The 25,067-nt window shown below is 42.7% G+C and overlaps 2 protein-coding genes across 6 annotated transcripts; one reads left to right on the plus strand and one right to left on the minus strand.

Moving 5' to 3' along the window:
* Positions 1–2,090: 2,090 nt before the first annotated feature.
* On the minus strand, positions 2,091–3,402 carry LOC121995475 (aspartic proteinase nepenthesin-1-like). Its single transcript, XM_042549206.1, has one exon. The coding sequence runs from the start codon at positions 3,400–3,402 to the stop codon at positions 2,116–2,118; it is 1,287 nt and encodes a 428-aa protein (XP_042405140.1). The 3' UTR covers positions 2,091–2,115.
* A 471-nt stretch (positions 3,403–3,873) lies between these two features.
* On the plus strand, positions 3,874–23,631 carry LOC121998651 (probable carboxylesterase Os04g0669500). 5 transcript variants are annotated; one of them, XM_042553646.1, is made up of 8 exons: positions 3,874–4,116; positions 4,546–4,598; positions 4,800–4,881; positions 4,963–5,029; positions 7,709–7,883; positions 21,133–21,240; positions 22,803–22,895; positions 23,280–23,631. In XM_042553646.1, exons 1-8 carry the CDS (start codon positions 4,056–4,058, stop codon positions 23,355–23,357), a joined length of 717 nt encoding a protein of 238 aa, XP_042409580.1. In that variant the 5' UTR covers positions 3,874–4,055; the 3' UTR covers positions 23,358–23,631. The 5 variants fall into 5 exon arrangements, with proteins under 5 accessions (XP_042409580.1, XP_042409583.1, XP_042409581.1 ...); XM_042553649.1 differs by having other exon boundaries at positions 3,874–4,107; positions 4,721–4,881; XM_042553647.1 differs by having other exon boundaries at positions 3,874–4,107.
* Positions 23,632–25,067: the final 1,436 nt, after the last annotated feature.

The raw sequence follows: 25,067 nt of genomic DNA on the forward strand, positions 1-25,067 counted from the left end.
TAAAATTTTGATATATCAAATTTTTTATATACCAAATTTTTGGTATTCTATATATTTTATACCGTTTAATTAAAACTTTGGTATCGGTACGGTATATATACCATATCGAAATACTAAATTCCATACCGATATAAAAAATTTCAGTAATATATTTTATTGTACCAAAATTTTTGGTATACCGATAATATCGATATGGTTAGTATATTTCAGTATGGTATATCAAAAATTTGGTATTTTTTTTCCATCTCTAAAGCCAATGCTAGAGTTGACGGTACTTACACCATTTATCAATTCTTCCATATCACAAAATGATATTTTCAAGATATTGAGTTTTGGTAGCTGAAAAATCCATATGTCATTTCTCAACTTTTTGCATTCAACAATGTTCCATTTGTGGATATTAGGAAATATTATTTGAGAATGAACTCCTTTCTAAGTGATTTCTTGTAAATGTTCGACAACCAATAAATGTTATATCCCTTGAATATTGAAGGCCTTCTTCATGATCCTCATTCCTTTGAGTAACTGTTAATTTATCACCAATAATGACATCTATAATTTCTAGCATTTCAAGATCTTGCTTGTGTTGTGGCTACTCATGGTGCTCTCAAATAGTTGACTTGGATTAGTCAAGCCTCTTATGTTTTCTAGTTGGAGTTTCCATGTAGATAATTGTGGTAGAGCTCAATCGTTCAACTGTTTAATTGAGTATATGGTAATCGCAATATATTTCCTAGATCTTTTAAATTTCTCAATCCGATCCCTATCAATGTACTTGCTCTCATAACAATTTCAACAAAGGTAAGTTGTATATTGTTCTCTTGGGTACTTGGGTAAGATTCCGAGTCTCTTCCAGAAGCAAGTACTTGAGTTTAGCAAGGTTACTCAACTCTACTGGTAGTGCTTTGACTGGGGACCGGGGTGAATAGATATTGGAGCTCGGATAACATGTTGATTTCCTTATGAAGCATTGTGATGTTTCTACCTAAGAGATCCAAGAATGTCAAAATACGAAAAGACGGGACAAGTGGCCAGGAATTAAGTTTAGCTTACGGATCCATTGGAACATGAGCATGGAAAGTTTAGGAAATGTGGGAGTCCACAAGTTGAAGATGTTAAAAGTGATACCGTATAGATTTTAAATCATATACTGTATATCGTACTAAAAAGTTTGGTATAAAAAAATTCATATTGATAACGTATCAAAATTTTAGTATATTGAATTTTCGGTATTGTATAAAATCTATATTAATTAATTAAAATTTCGGTATTGATGTGGTATACAAATTTATATCAATACTGAATTTTTTAATAATATATTATACCATATTGAAACTTTTGGTATTTCTATAATATTAATATGGTTCAATATATTCTGGTATGATATATGTGATAAATCAAAATTTTAATTTTTTTTTCCGCCTATAAAGTCAATATTAATATTGACGGAACTTTCAATAGGACTTATTAATTCTTACATATCACAAAGTAATACTGTTAAGACAGTGAGATTTAGTAGCTGATAATCCATTTATCATGTCACATTTCTAACTTTATGCATTTATCAATATTGAAGTTTAAAAATCTAACTTTATGCATTTATCAATATTGAAGTTTAAAAATCTAAGAATCTTGTGAGCATATTATCTTGCCAAACCATTTCCTCTGTTTTTTCCAAAAACATCAAAGTCCTAAGCACATTACTTTTTATGATTTAAAAAAAAACAGACAGAACTATTTTACTATTCTAACAAGCTAGATTAAATGGATTTACCATTTAAGTTGGTTTTAGAGAAAAATTATTATAATAAAATAAGAATTTGAATCTCGATAAAATCAAAGAAAAAAAAAATCTTTTCCGTACTAGTCAACTATAGCTTCCTCATTTATTTCCTCGCATATAGTCGTGAGATTGATCATGTGAAACAGCTGGGATGATGGATTCACCTTGTGTTACAGTGTTCGAGCATTCGAAATCAAAAGCTCTTCCGTTACTTTCAATCACAATTCAACATTTGGAAATGTAAAAATAAATATATAATACAAAATCTATATTATTTCTCCAAAGAATAATTAGAATGAGCCAATAAATCAATTGCAGAGGGGAATATACATTTAAAAGCTCTCACAGGGGGTGGATTCAAACAAGAGCATTCTTGAAGCTACATCGTAGATTATGTGCATATTTTGTTGTTGGTAGTTGCCGATGATGGTCAACTTGTCTCCGTTTTGCCCGGGTCGCATAACCAAGCAATAGGCTCTCGTTCTTTTATCGGTGAACATGTAGTTCATCTGCGGCATCCTCATGTCGGCGCCGTTGTCGAAGTGGAACACCATGTCCGGCAACGGCGGCGGTGGCCATGATGACAAGCCAAAGCAGAGGTCAAGGCCAACAGTCTTCGACATATCTTTCACCCGAAGTCCCACCAGAGACTGCAGCTCCTTCTTGATCACGTCGAACGCCGACTGCGGCAGCTGCGTCTGCCCGGTGCCGGAGTCAACGAGCACTCCGGTAGAGTCTTCTTTGCTGTACTCAAAGACGGACGCCGGAATGGGCAGGAGGTTCCCGCCGATGGAAATACCTCTCATGGCGACGTAGTACTGGTCGGTGGCATTCAGAAAAGGCGTCGATTGCACTTCGCTGGAACTCGCCTTCTTCGCGCTCGCTAAATCGCCGAGGAGAAGGTGGCTTTTGCTCGAGCTTTTGAACGGAGTGAGACAATAAGAAAACCTTCCCAAATTAAGCTGAGAAACTAACGAGAGTTTTCCTTGGCCGAGCCCGACGACGCCAGAGGCGCCTGAGAAAGTGCCCTTGACAAGTCTGTTGCAGCCGAAAGTCAAGTTGACCATCGGTGAGGCAGCACCGAGCGAAAACGTCTCTGTCGCCAAGAATCCGTTGATCATCGCCGACCCATAAACATAAACATATTCGCATTTTGGCACGCTGACGGACTTGAGTGGCTGGTAATCATACAGAGGACTGGAGCAGGGGAGCTTGGAGAAGGTGGAGGATTTCGACGGGTCATAAATGCCTATGCCTTTCTCATCGCATTGCTCACTGCAGGGGCGACACTTGGCCCAGACGACCTCACTTCCGGTGTCGAGGACGCCAGTCACAGGGAGCTTTGGAGTCCCTATGGAGTATTCTATGAAGTAATCGAACATGGAAGCTTTGACAGGAACATTGAAGGATGCAGACGGGTTATTTGCTAGCCTAGATTCGAGAACTTTTCGACGATGGAGACTCCGTTGCACGAGGCGATGAATGCGGCCAGTTGAGCTAAAGGGTTGGCCGGAGTCGACGTGGGTCAACCGGAGATGAAGGCCAGCGGTATGAGCAGCAAAGATTGAGGGGAGGGGGGAGGACAATGCAAGCAGTGTAAACAAGAACAAGAGTGTCATCTTTGTCTTTATGCTATTGGTTTTGAGATTGCAATGTGGAGAGGAATACGCTAGCATGCTTTTATATGCGAAGAAGGAGAGTCAAAATAGACTTCCAACAAATTGTTATAACGATTTGTTATATATAGATTTTCATTGATGGATTCACATATCAGAGGTTTAGGTGTTTAGTTTATTATTCTAAATTAAATTTAGATATCCATTAATTAGTTGGGTGTATTATATGTTAACCTAACTTTCTTTTCAGTTGATTTAGACGCCCCCAATATGTAAAATAATATAATTCAATTAATTATTTTATAAAATAAGATAAAAATATGTAATTCAAAATTCAAATAGAATAATAAATTGAAATTTAATAATTAATTCAAATAAAGTTAATGAAAAATCTGTTTTTTCCTAAATTGGGCCTTGTTTTTAAATTTGGGTCCCTTATTAATTGGATCTAGTTGTCTTAGGCTTGACATTATTAAATGTGATTTCGCCCGTTGTTCTTGTCGCCTCTCACGGCCGTCCTTGTCGCCGTCTTCTTCTCCTCCTCCTCCAGCGTTGGGGCCTTCCTTCTTCTTCTTTCCTCCATCCGTCCTCAGATCCAATGGCGGCGCGTAGCTTCATCCTCTGGCTGCATGGGTTGAGCGACTCTGGACCGGTCAATGAGCCCATCCGGACCTTCTTCTCCGCTCCCGAGTTCAAGCTCTCCAAGTGGTCCTTCCCGTCCGCCCCTCGCTCTTCCGTCTCCTGCAACTGCACCATCCCTTATATGCTCCTTTATTTCCTTTTTTTTTTTTTTTTTTATAAAGATCAACGGAATGGGGCAAGGCTTCGTGCTGATGCAATTGGAGTAACTTTTTTTTTTATCAGTTTCTGCTTCTGATCCACATCGGTATTTCTGTGTACGAGGAAAAACACTTTTTTTTTAAAGCAAAATGTTGCATTTCTCCCCATTTTTGTGCAAATTTGGGATGCTTCTGATCTAGGGTTTATGCTTTGGAAGTGGTACTAGTTGTGTTTGGTCAGTAGAAACCTTCTAAGTGAAGTTTGATCTATATGCATTCATCAAAAGAACGATCTTTCATTTGATACTTGTAGTATTTCTATTAGGAGAATAAATTTTCGCCTGAGTAGTGTTTTGTTACTTTGCAGATAGTGGTGTGATGCCTTCCTGGTTTGACATTTATGAGATACTTGTGACTTCTGTAAGTTTTTCTTTAACTGATTCACGTTTTAATTCTTGTTCAATGCTAATGCTAGTCATTGCAAATTGTATTCCTGTAAAATAGTTGTTCACTGTCATCCATTCCAATATCTTGTTGACCAGACGTGTGTTTTTTCACCCATCAATCCTGAGAGGCCCGTAATCTAAATTTTAAGTAGTTGGACATTTTCCTAACCTTCAGAACGTGCATGCTATGATAGACAAAGAGGTTGACAATGGAGTAAACTCTGAAAACATATTTGTTTTTGGATTTACCCAAGGAGGTATAGAAAGAAATCACCCCACTTTGACGATTTATAATAACATGATCACAAAAGCTGATTTGGGTGATTAACATTTTACAGGTGCCTTGAGATTGGCAAGTGTGTTGCTTTACCAAAGAATTATGGGAGGTGGTGCAGTTTATAGTGGGTGGGTCCCCTTTTAATTCATCAATTATTGAACGTATTTCACCAGAAGCAAAAAAGGTATTTCAAGTTATTTTGAAACAAAACGGAAGAATTGTTATATATCTTGTTTAAAAAGATCAAGTTAGTTTAAGTTAATGGATATCAATTACCAATATCTGGAAATAAAGATTATGAAAGCATATATACCAAACTGGATTGTGAAAATGTCAACATCTAGATATAAGTTATCTATGAAATTATAGCAAAACTCCAATAATTAGATGCTTATTATTCTTTACATGTCCTTGTGGTAAGGAATGTTTGTAGTTGAAGGAAGCTATGTGCGTAGCAAAGTTTATGTTTTTAATCTCCCTGTTGAGATCTATGGTGTCCATCCTAGTGGCAAAAGGTGATTCGTTCGCCCCCACGGTCTCCGCCAACCCGTCCCTAGCCAACACGGAAAAGGTAAATCACGAGTGACTACTAGCTTTGGGTAGTTGAATAGTGCATAGGGGAGGCTAGGAGGATGTCCATCCTGTCAAGATATTTAAGATTTGATTTATTGAGTCTAATCAGTATCTTCTTTTTGCTTGTAACAAGAAGCAGTTAAAAACTCAAAATAAAAATTAAAAAATCAATAAATGAGCAAATTTCAGCACTCACCAGGTAATGATCTAGATAAGAAGAGTCCAATTTCTTACTTGAATAAGATACAAACCCATCCCCCAAATGCTCGTATTTAACAATTGGCTTGTGAACATTAAATAGTGATTTCAGACACCCTAGCATCTCCCATGCGCTATTTAACTGCCCAAAGCTAGTAGTCACTCGTGATTAACCTCTTTCGTGTTGGTTGGGGACAGGCTGGTTGAGGCCGCGAGCGAGTGAATCACTTTTTGCCACCAGAATGGACACCCTAGATCTTAACAAGGGGATTAAAAACATAAACATTGCTACACACATTGCTTCCTTCAACCATAATCATTTCTTACCACAGGGACATGTAAACAACAATAGGCATCTAATTATTGGAGTTTTTCTATAATTTCGTAGATAACTTATATCTAGATGTTGACATTTTCACAATCCAGTTTGGTATATATGCTTTCATAATCTTTATTTCCAGATATTGACAATTGATATCCATTGACTTAAACTAACTTGATCTTTTTAAACAAAATATATAACAATTCTTATGTTTGGTTTCAAAATAACTTGATACACTTTGATAAGAATATCTAGAGTCTTAAAATTAGATGGTGTATTGATGCATGATTAGGTGGTGTATAAATTTATACTCATCTTGTTCATTTGCATCTTTTCACAATTCTTAGTGTACAAGTTTGAATTATATTTTACTAGTCTACTCCCTCAAATAGTTGAGGATTGTGTTTCTCTAGAAGTTTCTATTAGCAACATCTGCATACTTGCATTTTTTTTATACTAATTCTTTATCTAGATCTTACAATGCGCATTGAATCTACATTGGACTAAAAAAAAGGATTTGCTTCTCCATGATTTCTTCTTTTGGTTGAAGGTTATGCTTCCTTTTCACCAATTTAGTCTATAGGCTTATAATTTAGCATGCATCATCTGTTCTAATACTTTTACTATGATACCTCATGCTCGTTACATACCATCAAGCTATATGTTTCTTAAAGTCAAGATGTTGTGATAATAATCAACTATTGCTATTTTTTAACTAGTTATGTTATATTTTCACTTACAATGTGTTATACATTTGTTGTCGACATTATAGATAATTTAGCCTCAGAAGCATATTATAAGTTGCATTCTTGATTGACAACCGTGAAAGAGTAATTAAATCTGGCATGTCATTTGTGACAAATTGTAAATTATATGGTAAGTTTCACTTGTAATGTCATTTGCATGTCTTAGCACCACTAGGCAAAAGAATCAAGGTATCAACTCAAAAAAATTAAACTCTTTAGTTACTGGTTGGGTTTTTATTTGATCCACAATGCCCTTAGTTGTGGTCTAGCCAAATGTTGATTTGGCAGGAAAAGCGGAATAAACACAATTGAGACGGTTACAATATTTTGTAACTTACTTTTGTCATATTTTTATTAAATGATATTTTAGTTGCAATAGACTTATATCTAATAGTAAACAAGCTAAGTGGATGAGGACTATATTAAAACTTATTTGATTTCATCTTGATATGCCTGGGAGCAATCATATGCATACGTCAATATGATCTATGATGGTGAATCAAAAGTATGTGTTGTTAGGGTGATAGATGTACTGAGTGCTAACAATAACTATATAGAGTAATGCTTTGTCTGAAATTATAGTCTTGATATCAAGCTAGGCCTACCCTGTATATACCATGTCAAAAGTATGTGTGGTCTTTTTTTACTTTCATAAGCTAGAATATTCTCATTTTATGGTAAAATTTCATTGAACAATTTGAAAAAATAATAAAGTATGAAGAGACACATCAATTTATAACATGTATAGTTACGGATCTCCCTACTGACATTAGGGAATCTAAATGATTTGTTTATCATATAAGACTAGTTTATTATATAATTAATTATGGAATCAGATTGTGTATCCACTTCTATAAAATCAAATATAAAGAATAATCTCATTATTATATCACCATCATTATCAAACAATATTGGTCTTGATTATTTTAGGTTGTATCTTATTCATCCATTGTACTTGCATCGTGCAGCCTTCTATCTTCTTACAAGAAAGATGAGGATGTTGAAGTACAAGAAGAAGAACCGATTGTAAAAGATGAGGATGTTGAGGTACAACAAGAAGAAGAACTGACCGAAGAAGATGAAGTTAAATTTATTAAAATCGAAGAGTCAGAAGAAGAAGATGCTATTTGTCTTCTTCAAAAGGTAGGAGCATCATTTGACAAGTCTTTAGTAAGTAGCCTGTACTGTTTGCTTACAAATTGTCTTCTTTTTTTTTTTTTTTTGCACTGTTTGATACATCAAAGATTAGGGATGGGAAAAAATGTTGAAAATTTAGTATACCGTACTTATTGTATCAAAATATACCGTACGGTATTATACTATACTGAATTTTTTGGTATTTGTATAAAATTTATATCAAAATTTTTGGTTTACTGCATCAATATCGAAATTTTACTATAAACAGTATGGAATTAATACTATATCTAAATTTCGGTATATCGAAAATTTGGTATACCAAAATTCCGGTACGGTATCTGTATGAAATTTCTTATACCGAATTGTTGGGTATGATAACGATATATGAGTTGGTGGTTCGGTATACCGTAATGAACACCGCCCCTATCAAAGATGGTCCTTTCACTATTACAAAGTGATCCTGTCGAGAATATGAGAAGACGGAACTGTCAGTGTGATGTGTCTGGAATGTTGACCACATCTCCATGACTTGGATGGCGAGCTGTCTTTTATGTTGACCAAGTCGCCAGAAGTCCTCTGGTCAACAATACTTGTAGCCAGCGATCGGGTTGCCTCGGTCCCTGATACCTCGATGCTCGAGGCGGGTCCCACGAATATATAAGCAGTTGAATAATAATAGAATAACTAAATAAATACAAGATGAGTACAGTGACGTACCCTGACCCCGGGAGGTGGGGCGCCCTCAGATGGATCGATGAACTGGTTGCGATGCTGTTCGAGCCGTCGCGGGCCTGAAGGGTAGATGAATGTGAGTCAGTTGAGGAGCTGGATTTACATGGGCCACGCGCGACCTGGGTTCGGAAAGTGACACGTCGACCGAGAGATAGTAGCGGCACGTAGGCCGAGAGGTGACGTCGGTATGCAAGCTGGGAGATGACATCGGCATGCAGCCTGAGATATAATATCGGCACGCAAGCCGAAACACCACAATGGCACGTAGGATGAAACACAACAACGGTGACTCAAAGGCCATATCAGTGCCGAAAGCGTCCGTCGGCATGGATCGGCATCAAAACTATACGGCAGCGCGGATTGTAGGATGACAACAGCCGTGAAATCGACGGAGGTCGTGGATCGGCCGATGGATGCCGCTGGATGCAGCAGCCGAAAAGGGGACGAGGATGAGGAACGTAGTCTAACAGCCGGTAAAGGCAGTGGGGTGGCTAGCCGGAAGTGGTGTTGATGGTCAGAGGTTGCTCGCCGGAGGTTGTGGAGCGGACGACAGCGCTGGGAGGTAGAGGCGTGGTCGGTGGTTGCACTCGCTAGCGGTGGCGCCTGCTGGGGGCGGAGGCAGAGGCACTCGCTAGAGGCGGCGCTCGCTGCAGGCGCCGACCACGGGAGGCGCCGGCCACTGGAGGCGGCTGCGGTAGCTGCCGGAAGCGATGGCGACGTTTGCGCTTGAGAAGAAAGGGGAAGAACAGGGTTATGTATAAGCTCAAAGCTCTAATCGTAAAAATACCAAAATGCCCCTCCCTTATTCCCTAATTACTCCTATGCCCTCAGCTACATTTGCATCACAAGCCTCCCTTTAAGTCTAGTCGAAGGAGGCGCAAGTCCGATTGACTAGATAGTCTGTCGCAAAGACTGACTCGCTCTTGATATCAAAGTCAAATCACTGAACCCCTCGTATAATGGCAGGCGAGCGGCCGCTATCGTAATGGTGTCGCATGAGAGATGGTAGCGATGTCGAGCGAATGACGAAGCAACGAGTGAGGCAAGTGCTGACAGAACGACGCACACTTGGCAGAGTGGTGAGAAAAACGTGTGTCGACCGAGCGGCGAAAAATAGTGTCGAGCGGATGCCAAACAAGCTATCGGTCGAACGCCAAGTGAGTGCATAGGCGAATACCGAGCGAGCGATAAAGCAGCGCCGGGCGGGAGTGGAGCCCAAAAACTGAGCAGGAGCATAGCTCGTAAAATCGAATGCACACGAAAACGAAAGTCGTGAGCCGAGCGAATTCAGGGCCCATGAGATATTCTGGTCCGAAATCAATGGAGGCGCTCTCGTCCGCGACCATTGGAGATAGCTCGATTCCGAACGGCAAGAAGGATGTTCTAATACGTTGAGCTGTGCCTAGTGAAAATCGCTCGACCCTGAACATGGGAGATAACAGAATCCGCTAAGTTGGTCCGCGACCAGTGAAGACCTCTCTACCCCGGACGGGGGAGATATGAGATCCGATAAGCTGGTCCGCGACCAGTGAAGACTGCTCGACCCCAAACGGGGGAGATAGATGCTCTGATAAGCTGGTCCTTGACCAGTGAAGACTTATCGACCTCGAACGGGGGAGATAGAATATCTAATATGCTAGTCCGAGAATAATGATGATCGCTCGACCTCGAACGGGGAGATAAAATATTCGATAAGTTAGTCCGAGACCAGTGACGACCGTTCAACCCCGAACAGGGAAGATAAGATATCCGATAAGCTGGTCTGTGACCAATGAAGACTGCTCGACCCCGAATGGGGGAGATAGGCAATCTGATATGCTGGTCCGCGACCAGTGAAGGCTGCTTGACCGCTAACGAGGGAGATAGATACTCTGATAAGATGGTCCGTGACCAGTGAAAACTGCTCGACCCTGAACGGGGGAGATAAGATATCCGATAAGCTGGTCCGTGACCAGTGAAGACTGTTTGACCCCGAACGGGGGAGATAGGCGATCTGATATGCTGGTCCGCGACCAGTGAACGTTGCTCGACCCCGAACGGGGGAGATAGGAAATCTGATATGCTGGTCCGAGACCAGTGACGATTGCTCGACCCCGAACGGGGGAGATAAAATATTTGATAAGCTGGTCCGTGACCAGTGAAGGTTGCTCGACCCCGAACGGGGGAGATAGGCGATCTGATATGTTGGTCCGTGACCAGTGAAGGCTGCTCGACCCCGAGCGGGGGAGATAGGAGATTTGATATGCTGGTTTGAGACCAGTGACGACCGCTCGACCCCGTACGGGGGAGATAAAATATCTAATAAGCTGGTCCGAGACTAGTGACGACCGCTCGACCCCAAACGGGGAGATAAGATATCCGATAAACTGATTCGAGACTAGTGACAACCGCTTGACCCCGAACGGGGGAGATAAAATATCCGATAAGCTGGTCCGAGATCAGTGATGACCGATCGACCCCAAACGGGAGATATAAGGGAATCTGCTAAGCTGGTCCAAGACTAGTGAAGACCGCTCGACCTCGAACGGGGGAGATAGAATATCCGATATACTGGTCCGTGATCAATGAAGGTCGCTCGACGGTGTTCACATGGGTTTAACGTCGCCGCTCAACGGTCTTCACATGAGTTTAACGTTGTCGCTCGACGGTCTACACAGGGGTTTAACGTCGTTGCTCGACTTCTTGAGTTTATAGTCGCCACTCGTCTTTTAGAGCCCGTGACTCTAATATAACTTAAACCCAGTCGATCGGCTCAGGAGTCTCTGACTCAAGGGTTTATAGTCGCCGCTCGTCTTCTTGGGTTTATAGTCGCCGCTCGACTTCTAGAGCCCGTTGCTATAATATAACTCAAATCCGACCGATCGACTCGGGAGTCTCTGACTCAAGAGTTTATAGTCGCCGCTCGACTTCCAGAACCCGTGACTCTAATATAACTCAAACCCAGCCGATCGGCTCGGGAGTCTCTGACTCAAAGGTTTATAGTTGTCGCTCGATTTCTTGGGTTTATAGTTGCCGCTCGACATCTAGAGCCCGTGACTCTAATATAACTCAACCCCGGCCGATCAGCTCGGGAATCTCTGACTCAAGGGTTTATAGTCACCGCTCGACTTCTTGGGTGTATAGTCGCCGCTCGACTTCTAGAGCCCGTGACTCTAATATAACTCAAACCTGGCCGATCGGCTTGGGAGTCTCTGATTCATGGGTTTATAGTCGCCGCTCGACTTCTTGGGTTTATAGTTGCCGCTCGACTTCTAGAGCCCGTGGCTCTAATATAACTCAAACCCGACCGATCGGCTCGGGAGTCTTTGACTCAAGGGTTTATAGTCGCCGTCGACTCCTTGGGTTTATAGTCGCTGCTCAACTTTTAGAGCCTGTGACTCTAATATAACTCAAACCCGGCCGATCGACTCGGGGGTCTTCGACATTGAGCCCGTGACTCTAATATAATATAAACTCGGCCGATTGGCATGGGAGTCTTCAACATTGAGCCCGTGACTCTAATATAATATAATCCCGGCCGATTGGCACGGGAATCTTCAACATTGAGCCCGTGGCTCTAATGATATAAATTCGGCCGATCGGCACGGGAGTTTTTGACATTGAGCCCGTTGCTCAAATATATCTTAAACCTGGCCAATCGGCACGGGAGTCTTCGATCGGGGAACTATGGCAGATCATATGACCGAAAGAGAAAATATAATGGAAAAGCTGACCTGTCGACTAGCAGAGGATCTGACTCAATTCCTCAACTCTCGAATACCCGTGGAGTGAGGAGAACATGATATGCTCGTCGAAATCCACCAAGGCCATGAATATAATAGAATTTTCCGGCGTCGTTCATCTTCACGTTCCAGATTAGGTGAAGTTCCCACAAACGGCGCCAATATGATCCTGTCGGGAAACTGAGAAGACGGAACTGTCGGTGTGATGTGTCTGGAATGTTGACCGCATCTTCATGACCCGGATGGCGAGCTGTCTTTTATGTTTACCAAGTCGTCATAAGTCCTCTAGTCAACAGTACCTATAGCCAGCAACCGGGTTGCCCTGGTCCCTGGTACCCCGATGGTCGAGGCGGGTCCCACGAATATATAAGCAGTCGAATAATAGTAGAACAACTAAATAAATACAAGATGAGTACAGTGACGTACTCTGACCCCGAGGGGCACCCTCAGATGGATCGATGAATTGGTCGCGATGTTGTTCGAGCCGTCGCGGCCCTGAAGGGTAGATGAATGTGAGTCAGCTGAGGAGATGGATCTACTTGGGCCGCGCGCGACTTGGGTCCGGAAAGTGACACGTCGATCGAAAGATAGTAGCGGCACGTAGGCCGAGAGGTGATGTCAACGCTAGAGCTTATGAGCTTCGGAAAAAAGAGGAATCATGTCAGTTTATTGTAGGCGGAGAGGGAGTTGTTGTCGAGAGGGATAACCTCTTTGGGGAAAAAAACTGCGGCGCACTTTTTGAATATTCCGCCTTTTTTAGATATACCTCAACAAAGTACCGATATATATTATTCTAAACACTTTTCGGTTTGAACTTAGTGCATCAGCGCAGTTGATTTCTTTCTCTTGTATGGTGAAACTTCCATCGGCTCTGATGAGGTAAAGGATCTTTTCTTCTCGATGGTTCTATTTTATTTGCAAGGCTAATGGGATCTTTTGTTTGATCCTGAATTTGCTTTATGTAACCCGTTTCCTTGTAAAGCCTCATTGATAGATTTCTTAGCTTGTTGTATCATTCACTTAGGTCTACTTGAATAAGAGTTTACTGTTTATTGAATTTGGTTTGTCGTTGAAGATGATCCTGTTGAGCAATATTACCATCTCTCCCCTGCATTCATGGAGGCTAGCTGGGTAATTGTTATTTCCTGCTAAATATCTACTTTCTCCTTTGATCGATTAATGTTACTGCTCTTCTCAGACAAGCGATCGATCTAAGAACAATTTAAATATTACTTTAGCATATTTTTGTTTAATTTCTATGGATTAATTGGATGTATGTGTTGGTTATGTTGTTTTCTCTTTACTGTGAAGCATAATCGCCAGTCCACCATTTGACCGGCCTAATCCGAGAACTTCTCGACCGTTGATGTTTCCCTCTTCCCAATTCCTTCTCCACTAATTGCAATCCAAACATTTGCTGTTTCGCCTCCATCGCCATGGCCACCATCAACTTCGGTAAATTCCTCAACAGGATATACGATATAGCTTTGTTCCACCTCGCCAGGCCTCGATCCGGCGTCGAAGACTTGCAGAGAGACGCGGAGCTATTGAGGGCCAAACTGGAAGACATCGACCGGGCCATCGATGAGGCTGTGCGCAATGGGCAAATCGTCAGCGTAGAAACTCAATTGTGGAAGCGCCAGGCCGAGGCGTTTATATCTGAGGAGGTCGCCGCCATCCAACGGGACTACAGGGCGATGGTGTGCTTCAGAGGCTTATCATGGAATTGCATCTCCATCAATCAGAGGGTCAAGAAGATGAAGGAGATGTCGGCGTTGATTAATCAAGTAGATAGTTCTAGGATTGCCACGCAGCTGCCTCAGCCACTCCTGCCGTGGAGGTTTGTGCCATTTCAAATAATGTCGTCGGGATGCAATCGGATGTGATTCAGATTGTGAACCAAATTAGGGATGAAAATGCCTGGGTTATAGGCATCTACGTCATGGGGGAAATAGGTAAGACGACGCTTCTGAAGCTAATCAACAATCATAGATGGATCTCCGAGTTCAAGTTTGATTATGTGGTCTGGATTGTAGCTTATAAAGGACACAAATTGCAAAAGATTCAGAAGGATTTGGCTAAGAAAGTAGGATTGAATCTTGAAGATGATGTGAGTGACGAGGATTATGCTTATCCTTCTGAATCTTTTGCAATTTGCGTCCTTTATAACCCACAATCTAGACGACATAATCAAACTTGAACTCGAAGATCCATCTATGATTGTTGATTAGCTTCAGAAACGTCGTCTTACCTATTCCCCCCATGCCGTAGATGCCTATAAACCCTGACATTTTCATCCCACGCATCCGATTGCATCCCGACGACATTATTTGAAATGGCACAAACCTCCACGGCAGGAGTGGCTGAGGCAGCTGCGTGGCAATCCTAGAACTATCTACTTGATTAATCAACGCCGACATCTCCTTCATCTTCTTGACCCTCTGATTGATGGAGATACAATTCCATGATAAGCCTCTGAAGCACACCATCGCCCTGTAGTCCCGTTGGATGGCGGCGACCTCCTCAGATATAAACGCCTCGGCCTGGCGCTTCCACAATTGAGTTTCTACACTGACGATTTGCCGGTCGACGTCTTCTGCAAGTCTTCGACGCCGGATCGAGGCCTGGCGAGGTGGAACGAAGATATATCGTATATCCTGTCGAGGAATTTACCGAAGTCGATGGTGGCCATGGCGATGGAGGCGAAACAGCAAATGCTTGGATCGTAATCAGTGGAGAAGGAATTGGGAAGAGGGAAACATCAACGATCGAGAAGTTCTCGGATTAGGCCGGCCAAATGGTGGATTGACGATTATGCTTCACAGTAAAGAGAAAACAACATAACCAACGCATACATCCATAGAAATTAAACAAAAATATGCTAAAGTAATATTTAAATTGTTCTTAGATCGATCGCTTGCCTGAGAAGAGCAGTAACATTAATCGATCGAAGGTGAAAGTAGATATTTAGCAGGAAATAACAATTACCCAGCTAGCCTCCATGAATGTAGGGAGGAGATGGTAATATTGCTCAACAGGATCATCTTCAACGACAAACCAGATTCAATAAACTCTTATTCAAGTAGACCTAAGTGAATGATACAACAAGCTAAGAAATCTATCAACGAGGCTTTACAAGGAAACGAGTTACATAAAGCAAATTCAGGATCAAACAAAAGATCCCATTAGCCTTGCAAATAAAATAGAACCACAGAGTAGAAAAGATCCTTTACCTTATCAGAGCCGATGGAAGTTTCGCCATACAAGAGGAAGAAATCAACTTCGCTGATGCACTAAGTTCAAACCGAAAAGTGTTTATCGAGAGCGATGAGCCTCCTGAAGTAGCTCTTATAAGACCGAGTGAGACTGAGGTACGCATAATCTGCCTCGGAAATATAGAATACCCTCCTCATCTCGGGTGAACTCGGTCTGCTGCCCGGAAGCTATCTGGCTGCCAATGAACTGAAAATGCTGATCACCGGCCTGTGCCTCTCGGATCCTCGTCCTGATCGACGACTGAGCAACCATGGTAACAAGAATACCCTGCTCTGTCTGTCCCTGCTCCTCAAGGCCTAACTCGGAAAAAACCTGAATCAAGTTTGTGACTGAAGCCTGGTGGCAAGCCAAAGTCCCTCTGGACTTCCTGCTGAGTGCATCGGCAACCACATTAGTTTTCCCCGGGTGGTAGCTAATGGTACAATTGTAATCTTTCAGGAACTTCATCCATCTCCTCTGTCGGAGATTAAGTTCCTTCTGGGTAAAAATATATTTGAGACTCTTATGATCAGTGAGAATCTCAAATATAATTCCATACAAATGATGCCGCTAAATCTTCAGAGCAAATATAATAACAGCCAACTCCAGATCATGAACTGGGTAGTTTTTCTCATGCTCCTTCAACTGTCGAGAAGCATAGGAGATTACCCTGCCGTGCTGCATCAGAATAGCGCCCAAACCCTGAAGAGAAGCGTCGGTGTAGAGTACAAATCCGTCCTCTCCAGAAGGTAAAATCAAAACTGGAGCCGACACTAATCTCCGATTTAAGCTGGTCTCGTAGTCCTCAGACCACGTGAACTTCACGCCTTTCCTGGTTAAATGTGTCAGCGGCATAGCAATCCGGGAGAAACCCTCGACGAAGCTCTGTAATATCCTCCAAGTCCCAAGAAACTGTGGATCTCCTGTACTGATTTCGGCTGCTCCCAACTGGTGACAGCCTTGATCTTCTGGGGGTCTACTGAAATACCTCTGCTAGAGACCACATGAGCCAGAAAATCGACTGAAGATAGCCAGAAGACGCACTTGCTGAACTTCGCATATAGCTGATGTCGTCGAAGAGTCTCCAAGATTATGCAAAGATGCTGTGCATGTTCCTCCTCGGAACGCGAATAGATCAATATGTCATTGATGAAAACGACAACGAACTGATCTAGATACTCTAGAAAGATGCGGTTCATCAAGTCCATAAACACCGCTAGAGCATTGATAAGCTCAAATGACATTACCAAAAACTCATAATGTCCGTATCTGGCGCGGAATGCTGTCTTCTAGATATCAGAATCTCGGACTCTCAGCTGATGATATCCGAACCGCAGATTGATCTTAGAATACACTGATGTACCTCTGAGCTGATCAAACAAATCCTCAATCCGTGGTAAGGGTACTTATTTCTGACGGTCACTACATTCAGCTGTCTGTAATCTATGCACAACCTCAGAGTACCATCCTTTTTCTTGACAAACAACACCGGAGAACCCCACAGAGAAACACTAGGGCGAATAAATCCCCTGTCCAAAAGATTCTGGAACCTTCAACTCGTTCAACTCTTTTGGTGCCATACGGTAAGGAGTTTTCGATGTCGGCGTGATCCCCGGAATTAGCTCAATAACGAACTCCACTTGCCTTCTGGGAGGCAAACCTGGCAGCTCCTCTGGGAATACATCAGGGTACTCTTGGACCATCGGAACGTCGGAGAGCTGCGAACTACTGTTGTCGTCAGTACTAATCAAAGATAACAGAAAACCTTGACAGCCATGCGACAGCAGCTTCTGAGCCTAAATCGCCGAAATAGTCGATATGCTGTCGTCTCTGTTGCCAGTGAAATTCCACGAGAGTTGGTTCGGAGGCCAGAATGTGACCACCCTCGTCTGGCAATCAACAGTGCATGATATGCTAACAGCCAATCCATACCAACAATGATATCGAACTCAACCATCTCCAGTACTAGAAGATCTACCGTAAGTATCATGTTGCCTAAGTTTAACGGGCAACCTCTTACCTCCTGGGTGACATCCAATGTATCACCGGACGGTAGAGAGACGGTCAGTCGCTGCAGTCTAAGAGTGAGTAATTTACCAATCTCCCTTATAAAGGTACGGGAAATAAACGAATGCGAGCTACCAGTATCTATCAGCATATGAGCAGATAAGGCATAAATAGAAATCGTACCGCGGAAAACGGATCTGTCGGCCCGTTGTGCATCTTCTCTGGTAATCGCATGAATACGTCTAGTCTCTGGCAGAGGTGAAGGTAGTAGCACTACCAGCGGCCGCTGCATCTGGCAGGAGCCTGCCACTGAGGGGTGCTGGATACCGTGCCAGAGAAATCTGATAGGACTGCGACTGATACTGTATCGGTGGTTGGGACTGAGTCTGGTATTGAACCAGAGGCTAAGGCTGCAGATACTGGGCTAGGGCTGTGGCTGCAGCTGAAACTGAGGTCCCACGCCAGAACTCTGGGGTACCAGTAAGGCACTGGGGTGCTCCTGTCCATGCATGCCATACGTAGCTGCTGCAGGGGGGGGCGGACATTTGCTGACGATGCGAAGATTGAGGTCTTTGCCCTCCTCGCCGAGTCCCTGACTGACTGTGCTGTCCTCCATGAGCAATGACTCTGGAGGCAATATGCTGAGTCTTCAGCGGACAATTCCCGGCTCTGGTGCCCAGGCAGTTTGCAATAATTGCAAACTGGCTGTCCTAGAGAGCAGGCTGGGGTGATGTGGTCTCTAGATCCACATCAGAAACAGTGAATGTCACAGGCGGGTTGTTTCCTGTTCTGCTGAGAAGACCGGAAACGTCTGAAGACTGCCCTGACTTCTGCGGCTGACCAGATGCCCCAGAAGTACCCTGACTTGGCCGACTACGACCAGTCTGCTGCTGTCCGGTAGCCTGAGGCGGCTGAATCTGTCCTGATGTCCGGTCAGTCTACTTCCTTTTCCTGTCCGGAAACGCTTTCTGCTGAGCTGACTCAATCATGAGGGCTCTGTCCAACATCTCTAAATAGGATGAACTCCCAAATCCAACAAGCTTTACTTGCAGATGACCATCCAGTCCCTGAATAAACTATAGCATGCGGGATCTGTACTCACCAACTAATTCTGGACAAAACCTGGCCAATCTGTTAAACTCTACATTATACTCTGTCACCGAGCGGTTGTTCTGCCGCAGACTCAGAAAATCCTACCGGCGGATCATCTGATATGCCTGTGGAAAGTAGCGGCTCTCAAAAGTCTCTTTGAATCTGACCCAAGTGATGTTTTACTCGCCTATGATAGAACGCTGAGAGTCCCACCAAGTGTCGGCCTCATCCCGTAGATGGAAAGCAGCCAGCTCTTCTTTCTCCCACTCGGAGCAAGCCATATAGAAGAAAGTCCGCTCCATCGTCTCAATCCAGGACTGAGCCACACCCGGATCAGACTCTCCGTGGAACAGTGTGAATTGACTCTTCATCGACTCTGCTAATGCTGAGATTCTGGCTCGTGTCGCGACAATATCCGTGAGGTGGGTAGCGATCGCCGCGGGAGTTGGCGGAATCATCGGGGCTGATGCTGCAGGTGGTATTGCTGGATAGACCAGGGAGGTACTCTCGGTGCTGCTACATAAACTGGAGCAGGTGCCGCTAGTGGCACTGCAAGGTCAACATGGGTAGCCCCAGCTGGAGGTACGGGGGGTGGTGGGTATACTGTAGGCACTGGGAGCGTCGGTGCCGCTGGTGCCGGGTGCATGGTAGGTCCAGGTGGCGGTGGTGCCGGGTATACCGCAGGAGGTACTGTGTGTACTATATGGGTGGGCACCTCAAACGAAGTCATCGGTGTCTACGAGCCTGACGCACCCGCAGTATCTTGAGTCTGTCCCTGAACGAGAGGCTCAACTCCAGTAGGGATCTTGGCGACTCCGTTGCCAGAGGTTCCAAAGTCCTCTTACGTGGTCGTCCTGCACCACGTCTCGGCGTAGCTGCACGAGCAGATCTCCCAACCAAAACTGAACCTCATCGTGGATTGATCAAGGGTAGAGGGCACTAGAGCAGCGGCGTCGGCAGGGAACAGTGGCGCTTAGTGGCTGGCACAGAGGAGGCGATTTGTGGTGGGTCGGCGTTGCTCCGTGTGGCGGCGATCTAGGGCAGAAACGTCGCAAGAAAAGGGCGATCAACACTAGGGTTCTTGTGGCCGACGGTGTCTCGGGAGGGTAAGGGAGTCGCGCGTTGGCCGGGGCTAAGGCAGAGGAAGCCGCGGCGGCGTAGGCAGTGGCGACGATAGCGACGCAAGGCTCGGATGCCGGCAGATCGGGGGTCGGCGTTGCATCGGCCAGAGGAGGGGAAGAGGGGCGGCGCGATGTGGCGTCGCTAGCGGCAGTAGGAAGAAGGGTTCGGCTCGGGGAGAAAGAAGGAGAAGAAGGGGATCGGCTCGACTTTAATCGTGAGGCAGAAGGGAACCGTCGCGGCGCCGGTTAGGGCACGTGAGGAGAAGGCGCAGGCGAGGCTCGGCACGCGGGGGAAGGAAATGAAGGGGAAAGGCACGGGGAAAAGAAATAAAGAAAAAGAAAAGAAAATAAAAATAATTAAACATTTCGTCGTTAAACGGGGTAGCCTAAACAGGCTTTCCCGTGGCCCTATATTTATCCCCGTAATCTATACTATACGATCTCCGAAAAATTCTCAGAAAATTTTCAAAAATTCCGGAAAATTTCTTTATGGTGATTCGCCCATTTTCGGTATTTTACATCTTCTCCGCTCCCGAGTTTAAGCTCGGCAAGTGGTCCTTCCTGTCCGCCCCTCGCTCTTCCGTCTTCTCCTGTAACTGTACCATCCCTTATATGCTTCTTTATTTCCTTTTGTTTATAAAGATCATCGGAAAAGGGCAAGGCTTCGTGCAGATGTAATCGGAGTAACTTTGCTATCGGTTTTCGCTTCTAATCCACATCGGTATTATGCCAAAAGTTCACCACTGAATTCCCGTGTCATTTCGACGAGGAAAACACACTTTTTTTTGGATGCAAAGCTTATCATTTCTCCCCATTTTTGTGTAAAATTAGGATGCTTTTGATTTAGGGTTTATGCTTTGGAAGGGTACTTGTTGTGTTTGGTAAGTAGAAACCTGCTAAGTGAAGTTTGATCTATATGCATTCAGCAAAGAAACGACCTTTCATTTGATACTTGTAGTATTCCTACGAGAATAAATTTTCATCTGAGCAGTGTTTTCTTACTTTGCAGATGGTGCTGTAATGCCTTCTTGGTTTGACATGTATGAGATACCTGTGACTTCTCTAAGTTTTTCTTAACTAATTCACGTTTCGATTCTTGTTCAATGCTAATATTAGTCATTGCAAATTGTATTACTTCACTGGTAACTTCCTCTTTTGATCAAATGCTCTTTGGTAGACAATCTAGCTATGAGTGGCAGGGAACAAACATATCAAAACTAGCCACATTATTTGGTCAAGCATTTTAGCTACGTGCATATTTTTTCCCACTATATCTAAGTTCATTTCTATTTACTCGTGTTCATTTGTCATATGGGATGGTTGCAGACACCTATTCTCTGGTCTCATGGTATGGCTGACAGAACTGTATTATTCGAGGCGGGCCAAGCTGGTCCTCCTTTTCTTGTGCAAGCTGGTATGAGCTGCGAATTCAAGGTAATTGATGTTATCTTCTTGCCTTTTGCATCATGGGAATTAGAAGATAAAAAGGCTTTAAAATGTCTTCCTTTCCCTTGGCTTTTCATCCTTAATAAAACAGGTGAAAGAAGCTTAATGAACTTTTCCTTCTAATATGCAATTACAAGTTTACAACAACAACCAACCCTTATCCCACTAGGTGGGGTCGATTATTCCTTCTAATCTGCAATTAAGTAGTCAAAAAGGAAAACAATTTCGAATATTTTCTCCCTTCAGCTCTTCCATTTTGTTCCCAAAAGTGTTAACTTCATTCTACTATTATCTTCCTTCTACAACCTAGGAATATTTAGTTGCTGTTAAGTTTTCTGTGTTCAGTAGTTGATGGGAGATTTGGATGTAATATTCAATCTAAATATGAGATTTGTATAACCACGGTGAATTACACTTATAGTGCCTAGGAGAACACATGGAGTGGATGCTGGCTATTATTTCAGTGTGACATATTTATAATCACATGAGATGAGATGTTGTCAATTTCTTATAACATTTGACCATTAGTGAAGGATTGTAACTCAGAGAACTTCAAGTGGGAATTTGTTCAAGGACGTTTTCCATTCAGTAAGACAATAGTGGGTGTATGCTGTGATGATGTGGAAGGATCATGGGAGTGTTCTCAGACATACTGCTGCAGGTCCCAGACATAGGGATAGCTCATTGGAGTCTATACTGCTTGGCTCCTGTCCAAGATGTGGTGTTTCTTTCCAACTGTAGAGGACCACACCAGCCAAGGCATGTGGGTTTTACCATCTTGCTGTCACCTCTACTGTATGACGGAACTAGATGTATGTTAAGCGTGTCTTCAGTAGAAGAAGGGGCATAGTTGAGGCCGTTGAAGATTCTACAGTGTTCAGATTATGCTGCCATGGTTTGTTTCACAAATTGTTTTAGAAATTAAATATGTTGTATGCAAAATTTTTTTTGGATGCAAAATGTAGCATTTGCGTCCAACTATTAATTGTGTTTTTTTTTTTTTGTGAAAAATTATGATGCTTCCAATCTAGGGTTTATGCTTTGGAAGGGGTACTAGTTGTGTTTGGTCAGTAGGAACCTGCTAAGTGAAGTTTGTGGATTTAGCCAAGGAGGTTTAGAAAAAAAAAACGCCCTATTTTGACAATTTATAATAACACGGTAACAAAAACCGATTTGGGTGATTAACATTGGCAAGTGTATTGCTTTACCCAGGAACTTTGGGAGGTGGTGCAGTTTTTAGTGGATGGGTCCTTTTTAATTCATCAATTATTGGACGTATTTCACCAAAAGCAAAAAAGGTATTTCAATAGGATCCTTTGCCAATTTGCTGGGTTGTAAGAAGAGAATTCCCTGTTGATCACCATTTGTGTTTTAACTTTTAAGGTCCCTGTTGATCACCTTCTAGTTATTCTAGTTGGTCAGGCATTTGCAAGAAATGTACATGTTGAGGAATTTAACTACCTACTTTTTTTTTCCGCTATATCTAAGTTCATTTCTGTTGACTTGTGTTCCTTTGTCGTATGGGATTGTTGTGGACACCTATTATCTAGTCTCATGATATGGCTGACAGAACTGTATTATTTGAGGCGGGGCAAGCTGGACCTCCTTTTCTGGAGCAAGCTAGTATGAGTTGTGAATTCAAGGTAATCGCTGTTATGTTCATGTGAATTAGAAGATAAAAAGGCTGAAATGGGTTCTTTTTCTTCATTTTATTGTTTTGCCTTGAAGGAGTAGAAGCGCAGAGAAACTATGATACCTTCTTTCCTTACATTTTATTGTTTTATCAGCTCAAAAGTAGACCAAGAAGTAGTAGATTTATGATGAAAAATGCTCTTCATTCCCCTTCACTTTTCCTCCTTAATAAAACAAGAGAAAAAAAAGATTAGTGAACTTTTCCTTCTACCGTGCAATAAAGTAATCGAAAAGAAAAAGCTTTCATATATTTTCTCCCTTCAGCTCTTCCACTTTGTTGAAATAGTGTTAGCTTCATTCTACTATTACCATCTAAGATCCTTTCGAATTTGCAGGCTTATCCTAATGTTGGTCATTCTATCACCACCGAAGAATTGTTGCATCTTCAATCGTGGATCAAGGCTCTCGTCTGAAGAGTTCATGAAGACCATCACCAACTTCGCTTCACAATTTTTAGATCAAGCTTGGCAATAGAAGAAGAGATCATGCTTGGCAAGTGTTAGTTTCATGCTATTATTATCATCTAAGATCCTTTCTAGTTTGAGGTGCAGCAAATGCAATTGTGTAATTTGAGGTTGTTGGTTTTGGAATGCTTTTACTTCTTCCAGAAAAATAGTTAAACATCAAGACTCACTATGTTGGCTGTCGATCAGCAGTGATCTTCCATATTATATTCTTTTTAGATAATCTTGTGATTTGATTTTGAAATATTTATAATTTCCAGCCTTCTTTGTGAATGCCTAACGCAGTGTTAATTAAATGATAACTGCTAGTACTATTGGTGAATATATTTTTATCATATCTTGGAGTTTCTATCTAACTCAAAATTCAGATTCTTAATGTTTCCCATTGATGTATTATTAAAAAAATAGTTCTTTTTTAATAAATCGATTGATTTATCTTTAGATCGTATTTTGTCATGCTCATTTTTTTTTTTTGTATTTTTTCCCTTTGAAAATAATGTGAAGGTAGGGGAATAAGAAAGACACACATTTGAAGCTCGTCAAGATCTCCAAGCTCAAGTTTTGAGCATGTCGTCTGAATTGTGGCCTTCAAAGGAATGCAAAAGCTTTAGATGGATCTGGCTAAGGTAGGATTGAATCTTGAAGATGATAAAAGTGAAGACGATTGTTCTTACAAGCTCTGTAACTTTTTAAAGGAAACAAATTGCTTGTTATTGCCGGATGACATTTGGCAATCCTGTGCATCCTGATAACTACCACCTTACACTTTCGCTCCTGAATCTCTCCGCCTATGGCATTTCCGTTGTGTTACTAAAGGCCCATCTTGTAGTTGCCCCTTGTAGACGATTCCAAAGACTACCTTTTCCGAGCAAGTTTTTGCTGCTGAAATTATTTGTTGCAACTTGAAGTTCCCTGAAGTGCAGACTTCTGGCTTTTCTTGGTCTGAGAAAAATATATCATCAAAGATGTAAGATTGGGCTCTAATAATATGGTAAAGTCAATAGTCAAGTGACTTGGAGGTTAAAAGTCAAGAGAAGATGACAATTAAGATCGGAGAGTTCTTCAAAGGCCGCATCGATGATCCACAGAAGTAGTTCTCAAGATCCACTCTCGGTCGACTTCTCAGTAGGTCGGATCGTCAGGGCTTAAGTCCTTCATCTATACCTGGGCATTGTCCTAGTCAAAAGTCTCGGCCAGCTTCTTAGTCAATCAAGACTTTAGAGCTCAATCCCCTCATCCATTCTGGGGTACCGTCCTAGTCATAAGTCTTGACTGGCTTCTCAGCTGGTCGAGCCTTTAGAGCTTAGTCTCCTTATCCACTCCAGGGCACCATCCCAGTGAAAAGCCCCGGTCGGTTTCTCAGTTGATTAAGCCTTTAGAGCTTAGTCCCCTTATCCACTCCTAGGCACCATTCCAGTCAAAATACCAAGCTGACTTTTCAGTCTTTAGGGCATAGTCCCCTCCCCTTGCTTGCCGGTATGGCCCTAATTAACGCCCAACTTATTGCTCAATCGGACAAGTTCTCAAGGCTGATCTTTGCTTCCAGATGACGCTCCCTACGCTCTCGGGTGGCCCTAACGCTGATCTGACCATAGGTTGGCAACAAGGCTGTTAGAGAATCGTAACCACTTGCAGAGAATAACGACTATACGTCAAGGA

This window comes from Zingiber officinale, chromosome 6A (assembly GCF_018446385.1).
Source record: "Zingiber officinale cultivar Zhangliang chromosome 6A, Zo_v1.1, whole genome shotgun sequence".
NCBI lineage: Eukaryota > Viridiplantae > Streptophyta > Magnoliopsida > Zingiberales > Zingiberaceae > Zingiber > Zingiber officinale.